Source organism: Apus apus, chromosome 11 (assembly GCF_020740795.1).
Source record: "Apus apus isolate bApuApu2 chromosome 11, bApuApu2.pri.cur, whole genome shotgun sequence".
Taxonomy (NCBI): domain Eukaryota; kingdom Metazoa; phylum Chordata; class Aves; order Apodiformes; family Apodidae; genus Apus; species Apus apus.
In genome coordinates, this window is record NC_067292.1 from 20,740,462 (window position 1) to 20,759,810 (window position 19,349).

At 48.4% G+C, this 19,349-nt stretch overlaps 1 protein-coding gene across 3 annotated transcripts in view; it reads left to right on the plus strand.

The window, feature by feature from the left end:
• Nucleotides 1–19,349, plus strand: part of KATNB1 (katanin regulatory subunit B1) — a 20,593-nt gene continuing 1,244 nt past the window's right edge. Inside the window, exons 1-20 of one of the 3 annotated variants that reach the window (XM_051629157.1) lie at nucleotides 1–134; nucleotides 274–448; nucleotides 3,572–3,702; nucleotides 6,158–6,275; nucleotides 7,961–8,061; nucleotides 8,599–8,640; nucleotides 9,317–9,400; nucleotides 10,356–10,471; nucleotides 10,977–11,048; nucleotides 11,322–11,472; nucleotides 11,891–12,078; nucleotides 12,201–12,334; nucleotides 13,107–13,157; nucleotides 13,332–13,408; nucleotides 14,043–14,162; nucleotides 15,091–15,240; nucleotides 16,158–16,234; nucleotides 16,648–16,722; nucleotides 17,379–17,495; nucleotides 18,092–18,246. In XM_051629157.1, the coding sequence (XP_051485117.1) occupies nucleotides 409–448; nucleotides 3,572–3,702; nucleotides 6,158–6,275; nucleotides 7,961–8,061; nucleotides 8,599–8,640; nucleotides 9,317–9,400; nucleotides 10,356–10,471; nucleotides 10,977–11,048; nucleotides 11,322–11,472; nucleotides 11,891–12,078; nucleotides 12,201–12,334; nucleotides 13,107–13,157; nucleotides 13,332–13,408; nucleotides 14,043–14,162; nucleotides 15,091–15,240; nucleotides 16,158–16,234; nucleotides 16,648–16,722; nucleotides 17,379–17,495; nucleotides 18,092–18,224 (1,977 nt within the window). In that variant the 5' untranslated portion in view covers nucleotides 1–134; nucleotides 274–408 and the 3' untranslated portion in view covers nucleotides 18,225–18,246. Of the gene's footprint in view, nucleotides 135–273; nucleotides 449–3,571; nucleotides 3,703–6,157; nucleotides 6,276–7,960; nucleotides 8,062–8,598; nucleotides 8,641–9,316; nucleotides 9,401–10,355; nucleotides 10,472–10,976; nucleotides 11,049–11,321; nucleotides 11,473–11,890; nucleotides 12,079–12,200; nucleotides 12,335–13,106; nucleotides 13,158–13,331; nucleotides 13,409–14,042; nucleotides 14,163–15,090; nucleotides 15,241–16,157; nucleotides 16,235–16,647; nucleotides 16,723–17,378; nucleotides 17,496–18,091; nucleotides 19,215–19,349 lie in introns of those variants that run through there. The other 2 variants (XM_051629156.1, XM_051629158.1) reach the window with 2 other exon arrangements.

Here is a 19,349-nt window from a genome sequence, read left to right on the forward strand (position 1 = left end):
GGTTGTCAGGCAGCGGCGGGGGCTGCCGCGCCGGGGGAGCGGGCACCGGGCCCCGGGGCGCTCCTGCCGCCATCCGGGTTCCAACGCCCCCGCCCCCGGCCCTTCTGGGCGCGCCCGCTGCTCTTCGCCTCCCGGTGAGCAGCGCTTCCCGCGGGGCTCCCGCCGGCCCCTCGCTGCCGTGATGGCTGCCCGCGGTGCCGCCGGGCTGCGGCCCCGGCCTTCCTGCTCCCCGGGGCCGTCGCCGTGACGCGGCCGGTGTTTCTTTGCCTGCAGGACGGGGAGGCGGGTGAGGAGCCGGTCCCGGGGGAGCTCGGATGCATAGCCCGGCGGTGGTAGGACACATCGGCGGAGCCTTGCCGGGACGAGGACGGCGCCGCAGCCCTGCCCCCGGAGCGGCCGCGCGGAGCCATGGCCGTGGCCATCACCACGAAGACGGCCTGGAAGCTGCGTGAGTGCCGCTGGGCTGCGGGGCCCGGGAGGGCGGGCGGGTGTCCGGGCTGGCAGCGCGGGTCGGAGGCGGTTTGGGATGGGAACCAGCCCATCCCCGCCCCGGGCCGGGGAGCCCCGTCCTGCCTCTCGAGTTGCTGACTGGAATCCTCGTGGAAATCCACTTGGAAAACAGCAGCAGAGGAGAATAGTGCCGGGCCTTGTCAGTGTTGCTGTCGAGGGGCCACGGCCTGTGTTTTTCCTGCCCGGTTGCTGCAGCCCTCTCCTGCCGTCCTCCCGAACCCCGCATGGCTCTTGCGGGGAAGAGCGCAGGAGCAGCCAAGGGAGGGCTGGAAACCCCCTGCAGAGCCCAGGCTGGCGCGGGGAGTGCCCTGGGGGTCAGGTCAGCCCCTTTGGGGTGGCCCTTCATCGTTGCTGGCTTGTTACAGAAGATGGTGGAATAGGATCACGGAGCAGTTTGGGTGGGAAAGGACCTTTACAGGCCCATCCAGTCCAACCCCCTGCCATGGGCTGGGGCATTTTCAACCAGATCAGGTGGCTGAGGACCCCGTCCAACCTGACCTTGAATGGTTCCAGGGATGGGGTATCTCCCACCTCTCTGGGCAACCTGGGCCAGTGTCTCACCAGCCTTATTGCAAAAAAACGTCTTCCTAATATCTAGTCTGACTCTTTCCTCTCAGTTTCAAACCATCACGCTGGTCCTGTTGCTACAGGCCCTGCTAAAAAGTCTGTCCCTGTCTTTCTTATTGTCCCCCTTTAAGTATTGAAAGACCACAATAAGGTCTCCCTGAAGCCTTTTCCAGGCTAAACAACCCCAGCTCTCTCAGCCTGTCTCCACAGCAGAGGTGCTTCAGCCCTCAGATCTTTTTTGTGGCCAGCAGATAAACCCACTCCAACAGCTCCATGTCCTTGTGCTGATGACTCCAGAGCTGGACACAGTGCTCCAGGTGGGATCTCACGAGAGCAGAGAGGGAGAATCCCCTCTGCTGGTCACTGATGCACTGGTCCCTGTGCTGCTGGGCCTGTATGTCTCATTCTCTTGAAATCACTTTACAAGAGACGGTAAGAATCAGTATTTTTTCTCAGAGGAGCAGTGACCACTTGCTGATGGTCCCATTTCTAGCTGCTTTGCTGGTCATTGATGAGTCATTCCATAGGGGCTGTTGAGGAATGCTTAGAAGCAGTGGGAAGTGATCACTTGATAAAGTGCAAGCTTTAGACCAGGGATGCGGGCCTAGGAATTAGCCAGTTGAAGTCCTGTATCCATGACTGATAACACATTAAGGGAGCTGAGATAATTTACTTAGTAATTTTGTGTATTTTTGAGCAGAAAGCCAGTTTGCTGTGTTACTTTCCCATCTCTGAAGCTCCAGTTACGGGTAAAGCTGGAATTATGTCGATCTCTGTTCTCTTCAAGCAGGCAGAAGTTCCTGGTCTTTTTTGCTTAGTTCTGCCCCATCTGAGCATCTTCATCAGAGCCAGAAGCATTCTGAGTGTTAGAAATGATTTGGTGAGCTTAGTTAGGAGCTTAGTATTGCTGAGCTGGTGAGTGATACTCAGTGATGGGTAAAAAAAAAATTATGGGTTTAAGGAAATTGGCACTTGATGGAGACAGAGAATGATGGTGTCTGGTCAAGGCTGGCATCAGGCTAGGACCTGGCTTTTATCAGCAGAGGCTTGAATGCTTCAGCAATGACTTCTGAACTTGCGATGTATTAAGAGCAAAATCAAGGAGGAGGGAGGAAGCAGAGGTGCTGACTTGCTCGTTTCAGCAGCAATGCTCAGCATCTCTCCATTTTAACTAGCGAGCTGGTCTGTTAATACTAATTGTACTGTTTGTGGAAGATTGGTCTTGCAACACAATACAAGCATCTTTTCAGATTTACCCTTCTCATATAATTTATGGTCCAGTTACCTTTGTAATTTGAAAGGTGTTTCCTCAACTGAAGTGAAAGTTGCTCAGTTTTGCTTTCCAAAAAGCTCTCTGAGAGCTTGAGATCAAAGTACCTGTAATTACTGCAGCTGTGAAATATCCTTTTGGATTAGTGTTGTGTGTAAAATGATAAGATTGTTCCTCCTACCAAAACAACCCAGATGCAAGCTGAGTTGATTGCTACCCAGCTTTTTTTATAAACAAGTTTCATAACTGTTCTGTGTGCAAGTCCCATCAACTTTCAAAGAAAAGAACTGCATGAGGAAGGAATTGGTAAATACGTCTGCCAAAAGCCCCTGCTAGACATTTGAGTGGATTTAAAAATCCACAGTGAAAATAAGATGTCCAATCAAGGATGCTTGTTTGGCTTCTCCTTTGCCCCAAACTTGTTTCTTCATGATGAGGCTTCCTTGGAGTTCTGTCATCACAAAGACCTCTCAGTGTCAGAGCTTCCTCTCAGTTTGTTAACAGTCTTTAAGCATCATTTAGTCAGTGTTTATTTGTGCCCTTTCAGATATGGATTCATCCTTCTGCTGTCACAGTTTCACACTGTGCTGCTTAAGTTTCACCTGTGGTACATGGTGGGAATGCAGCAATGCCTCTGCCAGAGCTGGGAGCAGGGGACTCCACCTCTCCCTCCTGCAGAACCCAACTGCTTTGTGTGAGGGAGCTAACTGTGCTACTGCTAATCTGCCAGCGCCTCTCAGACTGGACTGCTGCTGCTTTCTAGAAGGGGATTAGAGGATCTTTTGCCAGGTGACTCAGGCTGCTGTGTGTCACTGCAGCTTCTCAGGCAGCTCGGCTTGCTGAGACCACCCCCCAGGTACTGAGGGTAAAGCAGCTGCTGTGAGCAGGTTGCCACATGTGGGCATCTTTGAAAGCTACTGAGCTGCTGGTAGTGAGAGAAGATACTTTTTTGTCAGCATGTGAGCACTGGAGTTGTAAAACTTTGTCAGGAAGTGTCTCAAGGTGTCTCAAGGAAATGTCTCTGCCTTCTTAGCAGAGCCAAGGAGGACTGTTTGAAGCAAGGTAATAGTGGGACATCTTATCTGAGCAGTGGTCTGCTGCAGCTTGTCCACTACAAACTGCAAAGTTTTTCTGGAGGACGAGTATTTTTTTTAGTCCTTTGGGAGGGATGAGATGAAAATTGTTGTACTAGTCTGCAGGAACTGTTTGCTTTGTTTTGTGCAGAAGAGATCACTGCTCACAGCAGCAACGTCTCCTCACTAGTCCTGGGGAAAAGTTCTGGCCGGCTGCTGGCAACTGGAGGAGATGACTGTCAGGTCAACATATGGTCAGTGAACAAGACCAACTGCATCATGGTAAGAACAAGCCTATTTTCCACTTTCAGAGGATGGGAATGTTAATTCTGAGGTATGGAGGGTGGAGAATGAGCAGAAAGATTGTTGGGCTGGAGCCTGTGGGATTTGTGAATAGGATTTACAACACGAACCTGGATGACTGGATGCAGCTAAAGATAGGGACAGAATCTGGTGAGACCACTGCTCTAGGGAGGCTCTGTGAGGGCTGGCTGCTTCTGTGGGGCCAGAGCTTGCTCAGATAATGAATATTGTGCCTTCCATTACCAGGCTACAAATAATTAAATGCAGTGTTGTGTGAGATCAGCTAGTTTTATAGTGCAAGCTACAAGGGCCAGTTTTATACCCTGGAGGTTGCCTTCATAGCAGAAACATCCCCACCAGGGATGTGTTCCTGCCTGTCCCACAGTCACCAATTGTCACCACAAGATTTGTCAGAATAGTTTGCAAACCTGCTGTAGGCTGAGGAAGAGTAGTGGTGGGTGCAGCATGTTAGAAGGAGTGCTGTTGCCCTGGCAGCAATAGCTAAAGCGCACCATAAATATATTTAACAGATGTCTCTCCTGCTGTGTCTTTCCACACCCTTGGTGGTGGCCTGGCAGTAGTTTGAAATCAGTGTGTTGCCTTCCACAAGAAGGAAGGTTGAAGGACTGAGGATCTCCATAGCCTTCCTGTGGGGGCAGACCACAGTGCCTCTCCTGTGGTGCCTGGGAACCACAGATGTTACCAGCTGGTGTCTCTGAGAGCCAGGTTCTGGACCTCCTGACTTGGGCCATTCTTGTATATTTTAAAAAAATCTTGATTTTTGGGGTTGTGCTATATATTTTGTCCTCTGAAATGAATCTTAAGTGCTTATGCTGTTAGAATTCCAGATGTTTGTGTGTTGGGGAAGGGGAAGAAGAGGAACTTTTCAAGTAGCATTGTGACTTTGGCTGAAGTGTGAGCTCTGTCTTGCACCAAACAATGACAGTTATGGCTGTAGTGTGTGGAGGATTTCAGTTGCACGAGTAACAGAGCCCTGGGACAGGCTGCCCAGAGAGGTTGTAGAGTTTCCTTCTCTGGAGACATTCAAAACCTATCTGGAAGTGTTCCTGTGTCATCTACTGTAGGGGATCCTGCTCTGGCAGGGGGGTTGGACTAGATGATCTTCAGAGGTCCCTTCCAACCCCCTTCACTCTGACTCTGTGAAATCCTAAGAAAACCTCATCAGAGCAGGCAGCTTCCAGCTGGTGTTCCCATCCTCAATACCTGTGTGGGAGGCACAGGGCTAGCTTAGCTAGTTAAGAAGACCTGTTTGAGGATGGAGTAAAGCTTAGAATATTGCTGAACATCCAAACAAAAGGTCTACAATAGTAGTATGTATGTTGATTTGTTTTCTAGAGCGAGTTTTATCTACTCTTTTGTTTTAAATGCTGGCCTTTTAAAAATACTTCTGTAATTTGGAAGCTTTTATATGTTCAAGGATAAAAGGAACTGTAAATGTGAATTTCTACCTTGTGCCTTGAGTTAGTACTTCAGTAATAGCCCCACGTTATCACTGTTGACACTCATTTCTGGCAGCAACCTGTGGCTCCTTGCTTACGTGAAGGTTTCGAGGTAGCCCTGCTTTGACTCTTGCTTTGATTTTATAACCAGTTTGTGACACTTTGGTGACCCATTTAGAGCAAACACTGTGCCATTGTGCTTGCACAGCATCATTTTTGTAATGGAAGCATGAGTCAGCCTTGTCTGGGCATCCACACCTGGTGTTTAACTACACGTGTCTCTGTTTTTACATCCTTTGAAAATTAGTCAGTGTGCTTCAGAAAGTGGGGTAGGGTGGAAGCTACGTGCATGGTGCTGTATGCAGTGATGGTCTTCAGTATGCTTCTCCATGCTGGTAGCTGATGAGAAGAGAGAACCAGGGACATGACCAGGTGGTCAAAGAGTCGTAGTCATCAGGGTTGGAAGAGAAAAGAGTAGGGTCACTTGCAGTAGATCCCACAGGAACATGTCCAGACAGGCTTTGAAAGTCTCCAGAGAAGAAGACTCCACAACCTCTCTGGGCAGCCTGTCCCAGGGCTCTGTTTCTCTCACAGTGAAGAAGTTTTTCCTTGTGTTTGACTTGAACCTCCTGTGCTCCAGCTTGTGCCTGTTGCCCCTTGTCCTGTCACTGGACACCCCTGAGAAGAGTCTGGCCCATCCTCCTGACGCAGCACATCCCCCTGATCAGCACTGATGAGATCCCCCCCTCAGTCTCCTCCTCTCCAGGCTGAACAGCCCCAGCTCTCCCAGCCTTTCCTCACAGGGCAGGTGCTCCAGTCCTCTCAGCTTCTTTCTGGCCTGTGCTGGACTCTCTCTGGTAGTTCCTTGTCCTTCATGAATTGGGGAGCCCAAAACCGGACACAGTTCTCCAGATGCTGTAGTGGACAGGGTTGTGTCAGTGTTTGTGGACTGTGACTGGTGGTTTTCTCTGCAGAGTCTGACAGGCCACACGGCACCCATTGAGAGCCTACAGATCAATACCAACGAGGAGCTCATTGTTGCAGGGTCCCAGTCAGGGTCCATTCGAGTTTGGGACCTGGAGGCTGCCAAAAGTAAGTTTGGAATATCCTTATGCTTAATATCTAGATTGACCTGGAAGGTGCCCAACTTAAGAAGGAACAAGAGTCTGGCATTGCTTTCAGCTGAATTTCCAGCCCTCTTAGAGGGGTTTTGTCCACTGACAGTAGAGCTCCATGTGCATGCTCAAGCAGAAATCGGTAGATGTTTTGTGGAGCCTGATCTGAGGAGGTAGTTTCTGGGTTTTGACCTGAGTGTGTTGAAATCTGTATTCCTGACCAGTCTGTGTATGTACAGAGGAACTGGGCATATAGAATTTCTCTTCAGAGCCTCAGCTTAAAGCTGTCCATCTTAATATAAGGATCCAAAACCAGATTTTAAGTAGGTTCTTCACAAGTCCAGGAATCTCCCCACTTGCTGACCTTTAGTTCTTACGGTCTAACTTTTTTTCCTCAAGTGATTTTTCTCTTCTTCTGCTCTTGCGTGACCATATAAATAGACAAAGACCTAATTTTTAATAGATGGTAAAAGCTATGAACTCATTGAGCTCTGGTCCTTTAAAGGCCAACTGTTGAGTCATGTTTTATTTATTGCATTTTTCTCGAATCCTACACCAAGTTTGCAAAGATACCATGAATCACTGGAATGTATTCCAGAAGGAATACTGTAAAATGACTGAATATTTCTTATAGGTTGCTACATGTTCATAGAAAGAATGTGTCTTGAAAATAGGCTTCTGGCTGAGCTAAGAAGGCAAACAGCAGGTGGCATAAATAATAAAAAGCACTTTTGTCATTCAGACAGTTAGTCAGGTCAGTTATGACATGATTTGGCTGTACCAGTGGAGAGGAACTGATCTGGCTGAATATATGAGGAGACTTATGAGCCAGTGTCTCAGTGACCACTCCAGGTCTGGCTTAAGAGCTGATTTCTGCCAGGGGCATCATCAGACTGTCCCAGATGACACATGATGGTGAGAGATTACCCCTTGTTATTAGCTGAGCAATTTTTTTTCCTCGAAATTGAGTTCTGTGTTTATCTCTGCTTTCAGAGATACCATGTACCAGTTCTACTGGTCCTTTCTGTTTTCCAGAATTACAAGGGCTGTTACTTGGTTGATGACTTGGTGAAACACTGTGATAATTTCTCTGCCTTATGTTCCCTACGTGTCCCTTGCTGCTCTTGGGGGGCCAGTTGAAGGAGTCCAGTGTGAATATTTGGGCCCAAGAGGTGGAGGTCAGGCGTGTGCCTGGACAGGGTTGCAATGTTCCAGGAAAGGGTCTGTCTAATAGCTGCAGGGTGAATGATGCAGGCAATCCAATGTCCTGGCTAAAACTGTGTCCCCCCCCATGTTGCTCTCTATGTAATAAGTGGAAAAATACGCTGCCTGGCAGCTGCCTCCAAGTGCAGCTTTTCAGGTTTATTTTCAGAATGGAGACATTGCAGTTTTATTCCTAGTTTCTGCACCAAAGACAGGACTTCCATTAGGACCATCGAACATGGGTCTTCTATTGCTGCTTCATTGCATTGCAAGGGTACAATCAGAAACACTTCTGTAAAATATGATATACAGATGAAGAGATCATAGGTAGCATGTCCAATGTACATTGTAGTACCATGTGCTTAGCATGGCAAAACTTCTGCTTGCTGTTTGGGTGGAATGAACCACTAAATATTTGCTCCCTTTTCCTTCTCCCTGCTCTGCTTCTCCTTTTCCCAGTTCTTCGTACCTTGGTTGGTCACAAAGCAAATATCTGCAGCCTTGATTTCCATCCTTTTGGAAGCTTTTTGGCATCTGGCTCTTTGGACACAAATGTTAAGGTAAACTCCAGCTTCCTGGAGATTGCTCCCTTTACTTGCAGTGTCTTTGTTTTGAAGAGCACCAGCAGGCATTTTGTGCTAGGCTGGTGCTAGATGCTCTACAGTGTCATTGCCATTTGTGTGGGCAGGTGTCTTTGCGAGTGCTTGTGAAATTCCTGCTTGTATTTCCACAGGGGTAGCTCATGAGTGTGACTCCTCTGGTGTGGAATGTGGCTCTGGGTTAGGTGCCAGCTGAGACCTGCTGTCAGCAAGTGCAGAGTTCCCAATTGCTGGGGGTTGCCTCTGCTTCATCAGGCTGGTATCTGTCTGTAGGAACTGAGGTGCTGGAGTGAGAAATAGCTGACAGAAGTGATTCTCACTCAGGGAATTGGCTTAGGAAGTACCCCTGAACAAACTGGGGTTTAACAGCCCCTTCAGTGTTTTCATTCTGTGGTGTTGAACAGCTTGGTGACAGGGACAGCATTTGTTCTGATGGGACTCTTGGACTCCCCACATACTGCTCTAAGCATTTCTTGTGTTTGCTTTTCTTCCCTGTAGCTCTGGGATGTCAGAAGAAGAGGCTGTGTCTACAGGTACAAGGTAAAATGCTTTCTTAGTTTTCAGGTGAAGAGGGCAGAAAGATTTTTGTCAAAGATCTGTCAGCAAACCTTAAAGTGATTTTGTACAACTACCGTCCTAGTTTTCCAACATAAAAAGATTTGCAGTGACCTGGTAAACCTCTGGAGGTCTCTGGGAACTGTATGGGAAAATGAAGTAGGTATCACAGGAGTTAGTGTGCTTCAGTCTGGCTAGGGGAATGGAGGGTGTCCCTGAGTGTCCCTTCTTTATGCTGTTGCTGATGTTGCCATGCAAGTCCCCACTCCTCCAAGATGGTTCTGTTTGTGGGGTCTTTTTCTGCATGAAGAACTTGCTGTATATTAATTTCATATAGAAGCCAAGTGAATGGCACAGCACTTTTATCTGACCACCCATGGATCTGGGTAATTTAAAATTGATTCTTACTAATTAAGCCAGGTCTGTATTTACCAAAAGAGACCAATGCCAGAAATGTCTAGATGAGAGAGATTACACGCATTTGAGTGTGGATGGAGACAGCTCCCAAGTGTAGTGGTTAGTGTTCTGCGAGCTTTTGACTCTGTGAAACAGTTGCTTGATTTTATCTTCTTACCTTGTGTAGGATTGAAAGGGTAAAGCCAGAATTTCCTCTAAAGGAAGATAAAAAAAACAAACCCCACCCATGTTTTTCTCCTTTCAGGGTCACACAGAAGCAGTCCGATGTCTCCGCTTTAGTCCTGATGGGAAATGGTTGGCCTCTGCTGCTGATGATCACACTGTAAAGGTAATTTAGGAATGCTGGGATTGTCTTTTTTGCCAGGAATTACCACTACTTGCTCATAAACACCTCTAGTTCATAAGGCAGCTGGCTTAGCCCTGTGGCTTTGCAGGGACCAGTCTGTTTATGAGAATCATGTCTAGTGACCCACAACATCCAGAAAAGAGCTGCATGTGTTGAAATGCACTTCTCCAACAGACCCGTTGGCACTGTGCACAGAAAGGTGAGAGTTCTGGTGTTGGTAGAGTTGTGATACCCAAACCTTGGCCTCAGTTGTCTCAGTAACTGTTACAGAATGAGTTGTCCACAGCATGTTGCTTCGCCATGCCCAGTTCTGGCTCTGCTAATTCCATAGGGACGTGTTATCATCCACTTTGCACATGATGGTCAGGCTGAACATTGCTGTCAGGACTGAGCAGAGCAAGAGAAGGAATTCAGAAAAGTATCAGCTGAAGCAGTGACTTCAATTGTTCCATGTGTAAAAGGGAGGAATGTGGGTGAAGGACTGCGTTTTGTGTCCAGCTTCATGTGAAATAAACTGATCAGTTCTTTCACTCTGGAATTTTCAGTGGAGACAGGAGCACAGGAAGGATGACTTGCTAGGGGGTTCAGCTTTTGGATTCTTGTTTGTTTGCTTTTGAGATAGAATCTGTGGGGACAGGTGCAATTGCTGTATTTTATCCCAGTCTCTAAGTATAAACCAGAAATTGTGTCCTAGAGGACAAATTAAATGGAAAATTTGAAAGATAATGCCAAAAACAAAATAAGAAAAAAATAACAATACACCCTTAAATGCCTGGGACAGTATTCCTTCCCTGGTCATTGCTTTATGTGACAAACTTGAGGCTGTTCTTGGAGGGGAGAAGTGTTAGAAGGCTGCCAGTACAAGAAAATCCAAAATGTATTGGAATCCTCTAACATTAAATCTTCCAAGAGTCTCTCTCTTCTTTCCTTCTTCCAGCTGTGGGATCTGGCTGCTGGGAAGATAATGTTTGAGTTTACAGGGCATACTGGCCCAGTAAGCGTTGTGGAATTCCATCCCAATGAATACCTTTTGGCTTCTGGTAGCTCTGACAGGTATGTAAGGGGAGGGAGAAAGAAGAGAATTGTGTATATCAGTTCCCTTTCCCAGTGCCCTTTTAGGAATGTAGAAGATAGGAATGTCACACAACTCAAACCTGCCACTGCAAGCCCCTGACATGAAGCCAGCAGGATGTCACATCTGTGGTGTGCAGACCATGGAGTTCTTGCCTTCTCATCCAAAATTGATGGCACCTTCTGCCACACTAGAAAGCAACTCGATAGCCTCAAGCATCTCACTGGCCCAGGTGCCCTGAGCAGCAGGCAGTCCTGCTCAGCCTGCCAGTGTCCTCTTAGTGCTGGGCCAGCTCTCAATACCTCTGCATCCAGAGCCATCTGTAGCTGGATTCTCAGGTCTGAGCTTGACCAGCCTCTGTGTAGGTTCATCGTATGTGCACAACAGCAAAAGTCGCTCTAGCTACTATTACATTATTCCAGTCCTGGATCCTACTGCAGAGTTCCAGAGGCTTGCGTGATTATTTTTGTTTTGCTGTCTGTACAGGACTGTTCGGTTCTGGGACTTGGAGAAGTTTCAAGTTGTGAGCTGTATTGAGGAGGAGGCCACTCCTGTCAGGTGTGTTAAATTCCCACTGCAGCGCAGTAGACTGGGACTAGAGTGGGGGTGAAGATTTCCTCAAAGAGAGACTTTACTGGGGAGGACTTTGGGCTGCTGGCAGTTTTGCAGGGGCCCACCAGGTTGCACAGAAGAACACCAGATCGGTGGGTTCATGGTGTCAGAAATGGGGCTGGAGGTGTTCTGTGAAGTCAGGGACCCAGCCCTGGGGTCCTCATGGGACTGAGCAAGGTTGGAAAGCTGGGCCTGAGTCTCCACCTGCTTTCCTCCTAGGTGTGTGCTCTTCAACCCAGATGGCTGCTGCTTGTACAGTGGCTTCCAGGACTCGCTGCGTGTGTACGGCTGGGAGCCAGAGCGATGTTTCGATGTGGTCTTGGTGAACTGGGGAAAAGTTGCTGACTTATCTATCTGCAACAACCAGCTGGTAAGCCACTGCTTCTGGGGAGGGGGCAGGCAGCTGTGAAACATGAGATAAAATCCTCCTGCCTCCTTGCAGCCCTTCTGACTTTTAAGCTTATGTCAGACTGTGAGGGGCCAGGGCTTGCAATGTGCCCAGCACTTAGAGCTTGTGGGCTTTTGTTTTGGGCTCTTGTGCTCCATTTGATGTCTACTTTGGTTCTGGGGGAAAGAATTGGGGCTCGGTTTGACCGGTATTTAGAAAATGCTTAGCAGAAATTTTATCATAGGCTTTCAGAAACATTGGCAGCTTCAAACTGAAAAAGCAAAGCACTGAACTGGGAAATTCTGAAGCACAGTTGCTCAGGGTCATTCATGCCTGCTCTCAAACAGGCTGGTGTGCACCCTGCTTCCTGTTGAATTACCTTGATCTTTTGCCTCCACAGATAGGAGTTTCCTTTGAAAAAAACACAGTCTCTTCCTTCGTTGTGGATCTCAGCAGAGTCACAAAGTCTGGTTCTGTTGCTCATGGACTGATCAGGGACAATGAGCCTCTTGTGCCACCTACCTCAACGGGATCCTCCCTTCGCCGCATCTATGACAGGCCTTCAACTACCTGCAGCAAGCCCCAGAGGTAAAGGAGCCTGCTGGCAGGTTGAATTTCAACATTTTAAGCCAAAATACAAGGAGCTCAGTGCTCTTGCTCTCTCTCACAGAGGCCATGTGATTCGCCTTGACAGCTTCTCTTTTCCACAGTAGAGTGAAGCACAACTCGGAGAGTGAGAGGCGCAGCCCCAGCAGTGAAGATGACCGGGATGAGAAGGAATCCAAGGCCGAGATCCAGAATGCAGAGGATTACAACGAGATCTTCCAGCCCAAGAATGCGATCTGTCAGTACTGAGCTTTATTGTCCTTTTGAATGGGGTTTGGGTTAGAGCTGGAGGTGCTAAACTGCTTCATTAGAAGTGAGCTTTGGTTCACCATAGTCAAGGCTTTGCCTGTGACTGGGGAAGTTTATACAATTTCTATCTGAACCACAGATCATACTGGTGAACTGCTGGAAGGTGGCACCTTGACTAGGGTGCAGTGATGTCTGGTTGAAGGCTGGCTCAGAATCCAGGGCTCTGTTATATGTGTGCTGGCTTCCTGTCCTGATTAGGAAGGGCTACTGTGTTATGGGATCTTCATTCACTTAGAATGTTGATGTATAAAATCAACAGCTTCCATTATGGAAGGAAAGGCAAAATGTTTTGTTAAGGCAGAGATTGTTGCTGCATCTCCTTTTTATGTAAATGGGAAAAATTATATACTCTTTCTAAAGAATAAATAGTAATTATTTGGATTTACTTCTGTAAATCAATTTAGTGGGAGCTGAATTTTTTCCAGTGCAATTGTTGTGACAGGGCCTTTTATTGTGCTTCACACTTCTACAGCAGCAATGAGCTACATGGGTCAGATTTATCCCTCCCATCCCTGAAGGCTGAAAACCTTTGGCTAAACTCAACAATAGTGTCAAGGTCTGAAGGAGATGACTCTGCTTGCCACATCACTGATTGCCCTAATCTGTGGAGTTGTTGGAGACCTCCCAGCTCCAAGGTTGACCTATTACTAATCTGTAGCCTTGGATGCTCCTAAATTTTATTTTTTCCCCTCTTTCTGTAGGTCGAACTCCTCCTCGAAACAACGAGCCCTTTCCTGCCCCTCCTGAGGACGGTGAGTATGAAAATGTTCCCTTGGTGGGAATGGGGCTAGTGGCCCTTGAAAGAGGGAGAGCTGCATGTCTGCAGAAATAACTGCTTGTAGTCTAGCTATGCAGAACTTTTGCTTTCAAATCCTCTTGAAAGGAACAATCAGTTTCTGCTTTCCCACTTCTTTCCCTCTTGGTAGAGCCCATAACTGCCCAGGAAGCAGTGAAGTCCAGCCAAGCTACCGACGTCCAGACCCCGCTGCCAAAACAGGAACTTGTACGTACTGTGTGACCTGGTAGTGGCTGTTTGTACTCCCACTCTGAAAGACATGTCAGCACTGGAGACTCGAATTTACTGAAGAGCAGCGAAAGTGCAGCTCCAGTCTTTGTGTGTTTTGCCAGAGCAGTCGAATCAAGGGCCAAACCTCCACCAGGCAAAGGCTCTGCTGCTTTTGTTTGCTTCCTGCACTTGCGGTGGTGTTTTCTCCTTGCCTCTCAAAATTGGGACAGTCTGGAGATAACCAAGTGCCAGATTTCTGCAGGTGCTTGCACTGAGGCTGTTTTGTAGCCAAAATTGCAGCAGCTGGTGAGCCAGGATATATGACACCTGCTTCTTCAGAATTCTCTATTTGCCTTCAGGCTGTCCACAGCCCATTGCCCTAATTTTAGGTCCTGATAATGACAGCACTTGGTGCTTCTGCTGGGGCATCTCCGTGTTCTTTGAAAACCTTAATTATAATTTCGTGTGTACCTGAGAGATACTTTATTGCCTCTTAAAACACACTTGCAAATTGTAGGCTGCTTCTGCATTAGGACCTTGATGTGAGAAGAAAGAGGGTCAGGGAAAAACAAGGATGTCAGATTAGGGCAGATTTCTGCTGCTAGAGCTTTTATCCCAATTTCTCCTGCAGCTTGATCCGGTTCAGAGGCCACCAATTGCTTCTTCAACTCCTTTGACCAGGACAGAGCCATCAGTGATTCCTGCAGCCAGAAATGAACCCATTGGCCTGAAGGCTTCTGACTTTTTACCTGTAAGTGTCTCTGGACAAAAGTTTTCAGCTGGTGTCTGTGTTGGGTGGCATCAGGAAGTGGGTTCCCTGAGGTGCAGAAGTATCTCAAGTGCTTTAGGCAGCCTGCAGCCCTCAGTGCTGAATGAGACTGTGTTACCTCCTGCTTTCTCCCTGCTCCCTCGGTACTTCCCCTCCCAGCTTCCCCTCCTGCCTCCTGACTGCTTTGTGTTGTGGTTCCTGTGGAGTTGGCCCCTCAGGGCTGCTGGAGCCAGTCCCCAACAGAGCAGCATGCATGCTCTGGAAAAATGTGTTAAAAGCAGAGAGCAAGGCATGAGACAAAGGCATTGGGCAATTCCACACGCTAGAGGGTGATTCGTTCAAAAAACTGGGGTCTGCCATTATATGTTCATAATTATTCCATGGGAATCTTTGCCTCTTGCAAAGTCCTCTTGAAGACCCTGTCCCAAAAAGGGAGAAAGACCAGAGCATCCTCATGATCACAAACTGGAAATGTGAGCAGAGGCCAAGAGATTCCAGCATGTTGTGGGCAGGAATCAAATTGAAAGTCTAATAAATTGTGCAAGATTTGTACTTTGTAGTAATTTTTTTTTGTATTTCAGATGAACATTTCACGTAAAAAGACAGAGTTTGCATGAAGACATTTCTTCATCCAAACATACTGGTTTTGAAAGCTCACTTTTTTCAATTCTGAGAGTTTTTCCAAAGCTTCAAATGTGTTTGTGATTGGCACAGTAGGAGAGGCAAAAGAGAAGTAGCTGAAATTGGAACAAATTGAGCATTTCTATTTCAAAATATGTTTATAAAACAATCTGCAGGGAAGTCTATATTTCCTGCCCAAAATCAGCTCTTGCTTAGGCCAGAGAAAGCTCTTGCCCTTCTGTGCCATCCTGCTCTGTTCCTGCTCTTGCACTGGTGTCTGTACTTTCAGGCTGTGAAAAACCAAAGCCAGACAGAGCTTGTGGATGAGGAAGCCATGTCCCAGATCAGGAAAGGACACGAGACCATGTGTGTGGTGCTCACCAGCCGCCACAAGAACCTGGACACCGTGCGAGCTGTCTGGAGCATCAGTGATATCAAGGCAAGGATGTGGAGATACCTGAGGCTCCTAAGGGGAGCAGCTGAACAGTTCTTGTGTCTTCTCTGGGACCAGTTCTGCATCTTACCTAAAATTACAGAATCAAAGTTTTGGTTGGAAAAGACCTTTATGATTACAGAGCCCAGCCATTAAACTTAACTCAACTGAGTCTGGTGCTCACCCATGTCCCTCAGCACCACATCTGCATGGCTTGAAACACCTCCAGGGATGGGGACTCCCACCACTGCCTGGGCAGCCTGGGCCAGGGCCTGACATCCCTTTGACTGAAGAAATTGTTCCTAATATCCAATCTAAACCTCCCCTGAGCAACTTGAGACCATTTGCTTGTTCCTTTGCTTGTATCACTTGTTCCTTGGGAGACCAACCGCCACCCTGGCTCCAATCTCCTCTCAGGCAGTTACAGTCGAAAGGTCTCCCCTCAGCCTCCTTGTCTCCAGGCTGGACACCCCCAGCTCCCTCAGCTGCTCCTGCTCAGACTTGTGCTCCAGACCCTTCCCCAGCTCCCTTGCCGTTCTCTGAACACGCTCCAGCCTCTCCATGTCCTTCTTGCTGTGAGGGGCCCAGAACCGACCCCAGGATTTGGGATGTGGCTTCGTCAGTGCCCGGCACACGGGGATGATCCCTGTCCTGGTCCTGCTGGCCACACTAGTGCTGATACAAGTTAGTGTCTTACAACTTTTGTCGCCAGAGCTGCACCACATAGTGATGCTGTGTCACACCTGCAGATGAATGGTCACAAAGAAGCACAGAGAAAACTTTCTTATGAAAGTGTTATCTTCTCTTCCCCTGCCAGTTCCACCTTTCCTTTACCCTGTTTCGGAAAAGCAGCACTTGCTATCAGTTGCCGTAGTCAGTTTGAGCTTTGCAGTAGACAACTTCTTCTTTCCCTTCTCTCTCAGAACTCTGTGGACTCTGCAGTGGCCATCAACGATCTGTCTGTTGTTGTGGACCTCTTGAATATTGTCAACCAAAAAGCGTGAGTCCTGGGTGGGAACAGCCCTGAGGGTGCCCGAGAGCTGTCAGGCTGGGTGCTGGGAGTGCTGCCTCCCACCTGCCTGGTGTCCAGTGGACCAGGGCAGTGTGAAATGCATGTGGTTGGAGTCACATCTTCAGGTCTACAGTGTCAGGACCTGCCAGAGTTGTACTGGGCCTCTTTGGTGGGCAAATGAGGAAAATCGAAGTCTTGGGGCTTCATAAAGTGGTTCTGCCGAGAGTCAAATGAAATACATCCGACCTGCCACTTACTAGCACAAGGGGGAGTCAGTGAACTTGCTTAGTGACCTTGAGTGCCATTGCCTGGGTTTTTTTGGTCAGAAAAAGTTATTTGTGTCGAGTCAGACTCATAAAGCTTCAAGTCTCTGGTCTCAGAGCGTGTCCTTTTCCTTTCAGGTCTCTCTGGAAGTTGGATTTGTGTACCATAGTCCTGCCGCAGATAGAGAAGCTACTCCAAAGTAAATATGAAAGGTGAGGCTCCCAAGAACATGTGCTTAGGGGCCAGGGCGTGGATATTCATCCTGAAAAATCACAGTGCTGATACTTCACCTGGAACAGGGCAATGAAGGTGCCAAGTGTGTGTGGGAAAAGATTTGGAAAGGATGGATGGGCGAGGAGAGCAGGATGTATGTATGTGGGATTGAGGGCAGCTCTGGAGCCAGGAGGGCTCAAATCAATGGAGAACAAGTGGGTTCTGTGCGCTGATGGGAATGGAACTGTCAACTCAGGACAAGGGGAATAAAGTCCTGCAACAGCCTTGAATCAGTGGGAAGATTGCTCTGAACCTCATCATTAGGTGGGAGAAAAATGCAGCGTCTCTCTTAAGATGGAGTTTCTGCTCTTCCTACCAGGAGAGAGACTCTTGCCAAGACACCTCAGCAGGATGTCTTCTGCTTTTGAGCAGAAATGTGTGAGTGCATTCCAGGACCCTTCAAAAGGGCTCTCACTTTGTCAGTCTTGACTTGAAACAGGCCTGTGTTGGTGGTTGGTTGTTCTCCTTACTGGGTTATGGGTGGTGGAGGGCGTGTGACTTGAGTAGATGATCCCTGTGACTGGATGGGAGTGAGGGCTGGGTGCTGGAAGGCCAGGAGCGAGGCTCAAGTGGTTCCTAATTCTCTGTCTTTCAGTTATGTGCAAACTGGCTGCACTTCTCTGAAACTCATTCTCCAGAGATTCCTGCCGCTGATCACAGACATCCTCACTGCACCACCTTCTGTCGGAGTGGACATCACCAGAGAGGAAAGGTGAGGCACTTGCTCACTTCTGTTTGCTCCTTTTTTAAACCAGTTTTTCTCTTGGGTGACCTTTCGTCCTCACCATCGAGGCTGTGATACTAGACTGGGCCTGCCTTCCCTTTTGTCTGCAAATGTCAAACACTCCTGCTTTGAGAAGAAGACCAAGGGCTGCTTTTCCCTTTGTCACTGTATGTTGAGTCATACCTGAACAAAGTGTGAGTATGTCAGGAGTAAAACCACCCTGTGGCTTCACCCTCTCCCTCACAAGACATGAGTTGTCAGCTGGGCCTTGGATTTCCAGTTCATTCACAGGATAGCTCTACTTTGAGAACTGGCCCTCTGAAAACAGCACCTTCTTCTTCCCTGGACTTTGCTGCCAAAGGGGAAAGAGGAGGGAAAGAGCCCATATATGGATGTTCTCTTGTGGCATCATGACATGGGCTGAATACAGGGTGTTGCTGCAGAGCCACGTTCATGTTTCCGCCTCTTCCAGGCCAGTTACAGGGCTTGTGTTTTCTCTCCTGCTTGAGTTGTGTCTTTGGCACCACAGGAACAAGCACATCTTTGGAGCAGCTGAGGGTTCATGCTGTGTCTGTTTTTTGCAGGCTCCATAAATGCAAACTGTGCTACAAGCAGCTGAAAAACATCAGCAACATCGTCAAGAACAAGTCTGGGCTCAGCGGCCGCCATGGTAGTGCCTTCCGGGAGCTGCATCTCCTCATGGCTGTCCTGGAGTGACACCTCCTCACTGCAGACACAGGTGGCCAAGCTTCCCTCTGCTCCTGGTCTGGCTGGATTTTGCCTCCCTCCATGTGTCCATCTTCCCCCCACGGTGCAGTAGGGAAGTGGAATCTAGCTGGCTGGTTGCTGGCCCAGCCCCAGTGCCTTTTGGGCTGGATGGAGGGAGGACCCGAGCGGAATGGTGTCCTTGCTGGGTGAGGGGACCTGGCTGGGAGAGGACCCTGCAGAGCTGCTGTAGGGAAGCAGCTTCATTTTAACTCTTCATCTCTCATCAGTTTCTGAGCTGCTCTTGTCTGTGTGCTGGCCTTTCCCTGTCAGGAGGGCTCCCAGCCTGCTGTCACCCCTGCTTCACCCATCTCTGCTGTCCCTTCTTGTCATGTGGCTCTGGGACCACAGTGCCTGCCCCACAAGAGCTTGCTGTGGGGTGGAGTGCCCTTTCCCCATAGAAAGGACTTCATCTGCCATGTGGGACCAGCTCCCTTGGCTTGCTCGGACACACATGAGCCAGGACACTGTGCCAGCATGCCTGGTGTGGTCTTGAGGACCTGTATGGAAGAGGCTGACTCTTGGCTTCTCAAAAATTCCTGCTGGCACCCGCAGAAGATTAGTATCTTCAGACTTGCTGGGAACTGAGGTCTACCTAGATCTGCTAAAATACCTGACTTCAAAAGGACTTGTCATATGTGTTTGCCTTTGGGGGTAAGGATGTGGGAGGGTGGAGGAACAGAGGGATGTGGAGTAATGTCTTTCTGTATCCACTGGACCACTCTTAGAAGTTTTTATCTTTTTCCCCCCCACCCCAATAAATATGTCAGAACCTTTCTGTCCCTCTTTCTTCTTTCCTGTGGGGAAAGAGGTTCCTGTTGGTGCTTCCCCTGCTCCTCCCAGCCTGTCTCCCATTTTATACACTGGAGCCTGTTTTCTGGGAAACTGTAATTTATAATGAATTTTATTAAAAGATTTGTAACTTTTTTTTTTTTTTTTTAAGTTGCGTTAAATGCCTCAGTCTCTTGAAGCACCATTGACCTTGGCACAACTCCTGGCTGGGAGTGTCCAGGGAAAGCAGGGCTCTGTTCCGTGTGTGTCCCATGGGGAAGCTGATCTCATCCTTCCCGCCAGGAA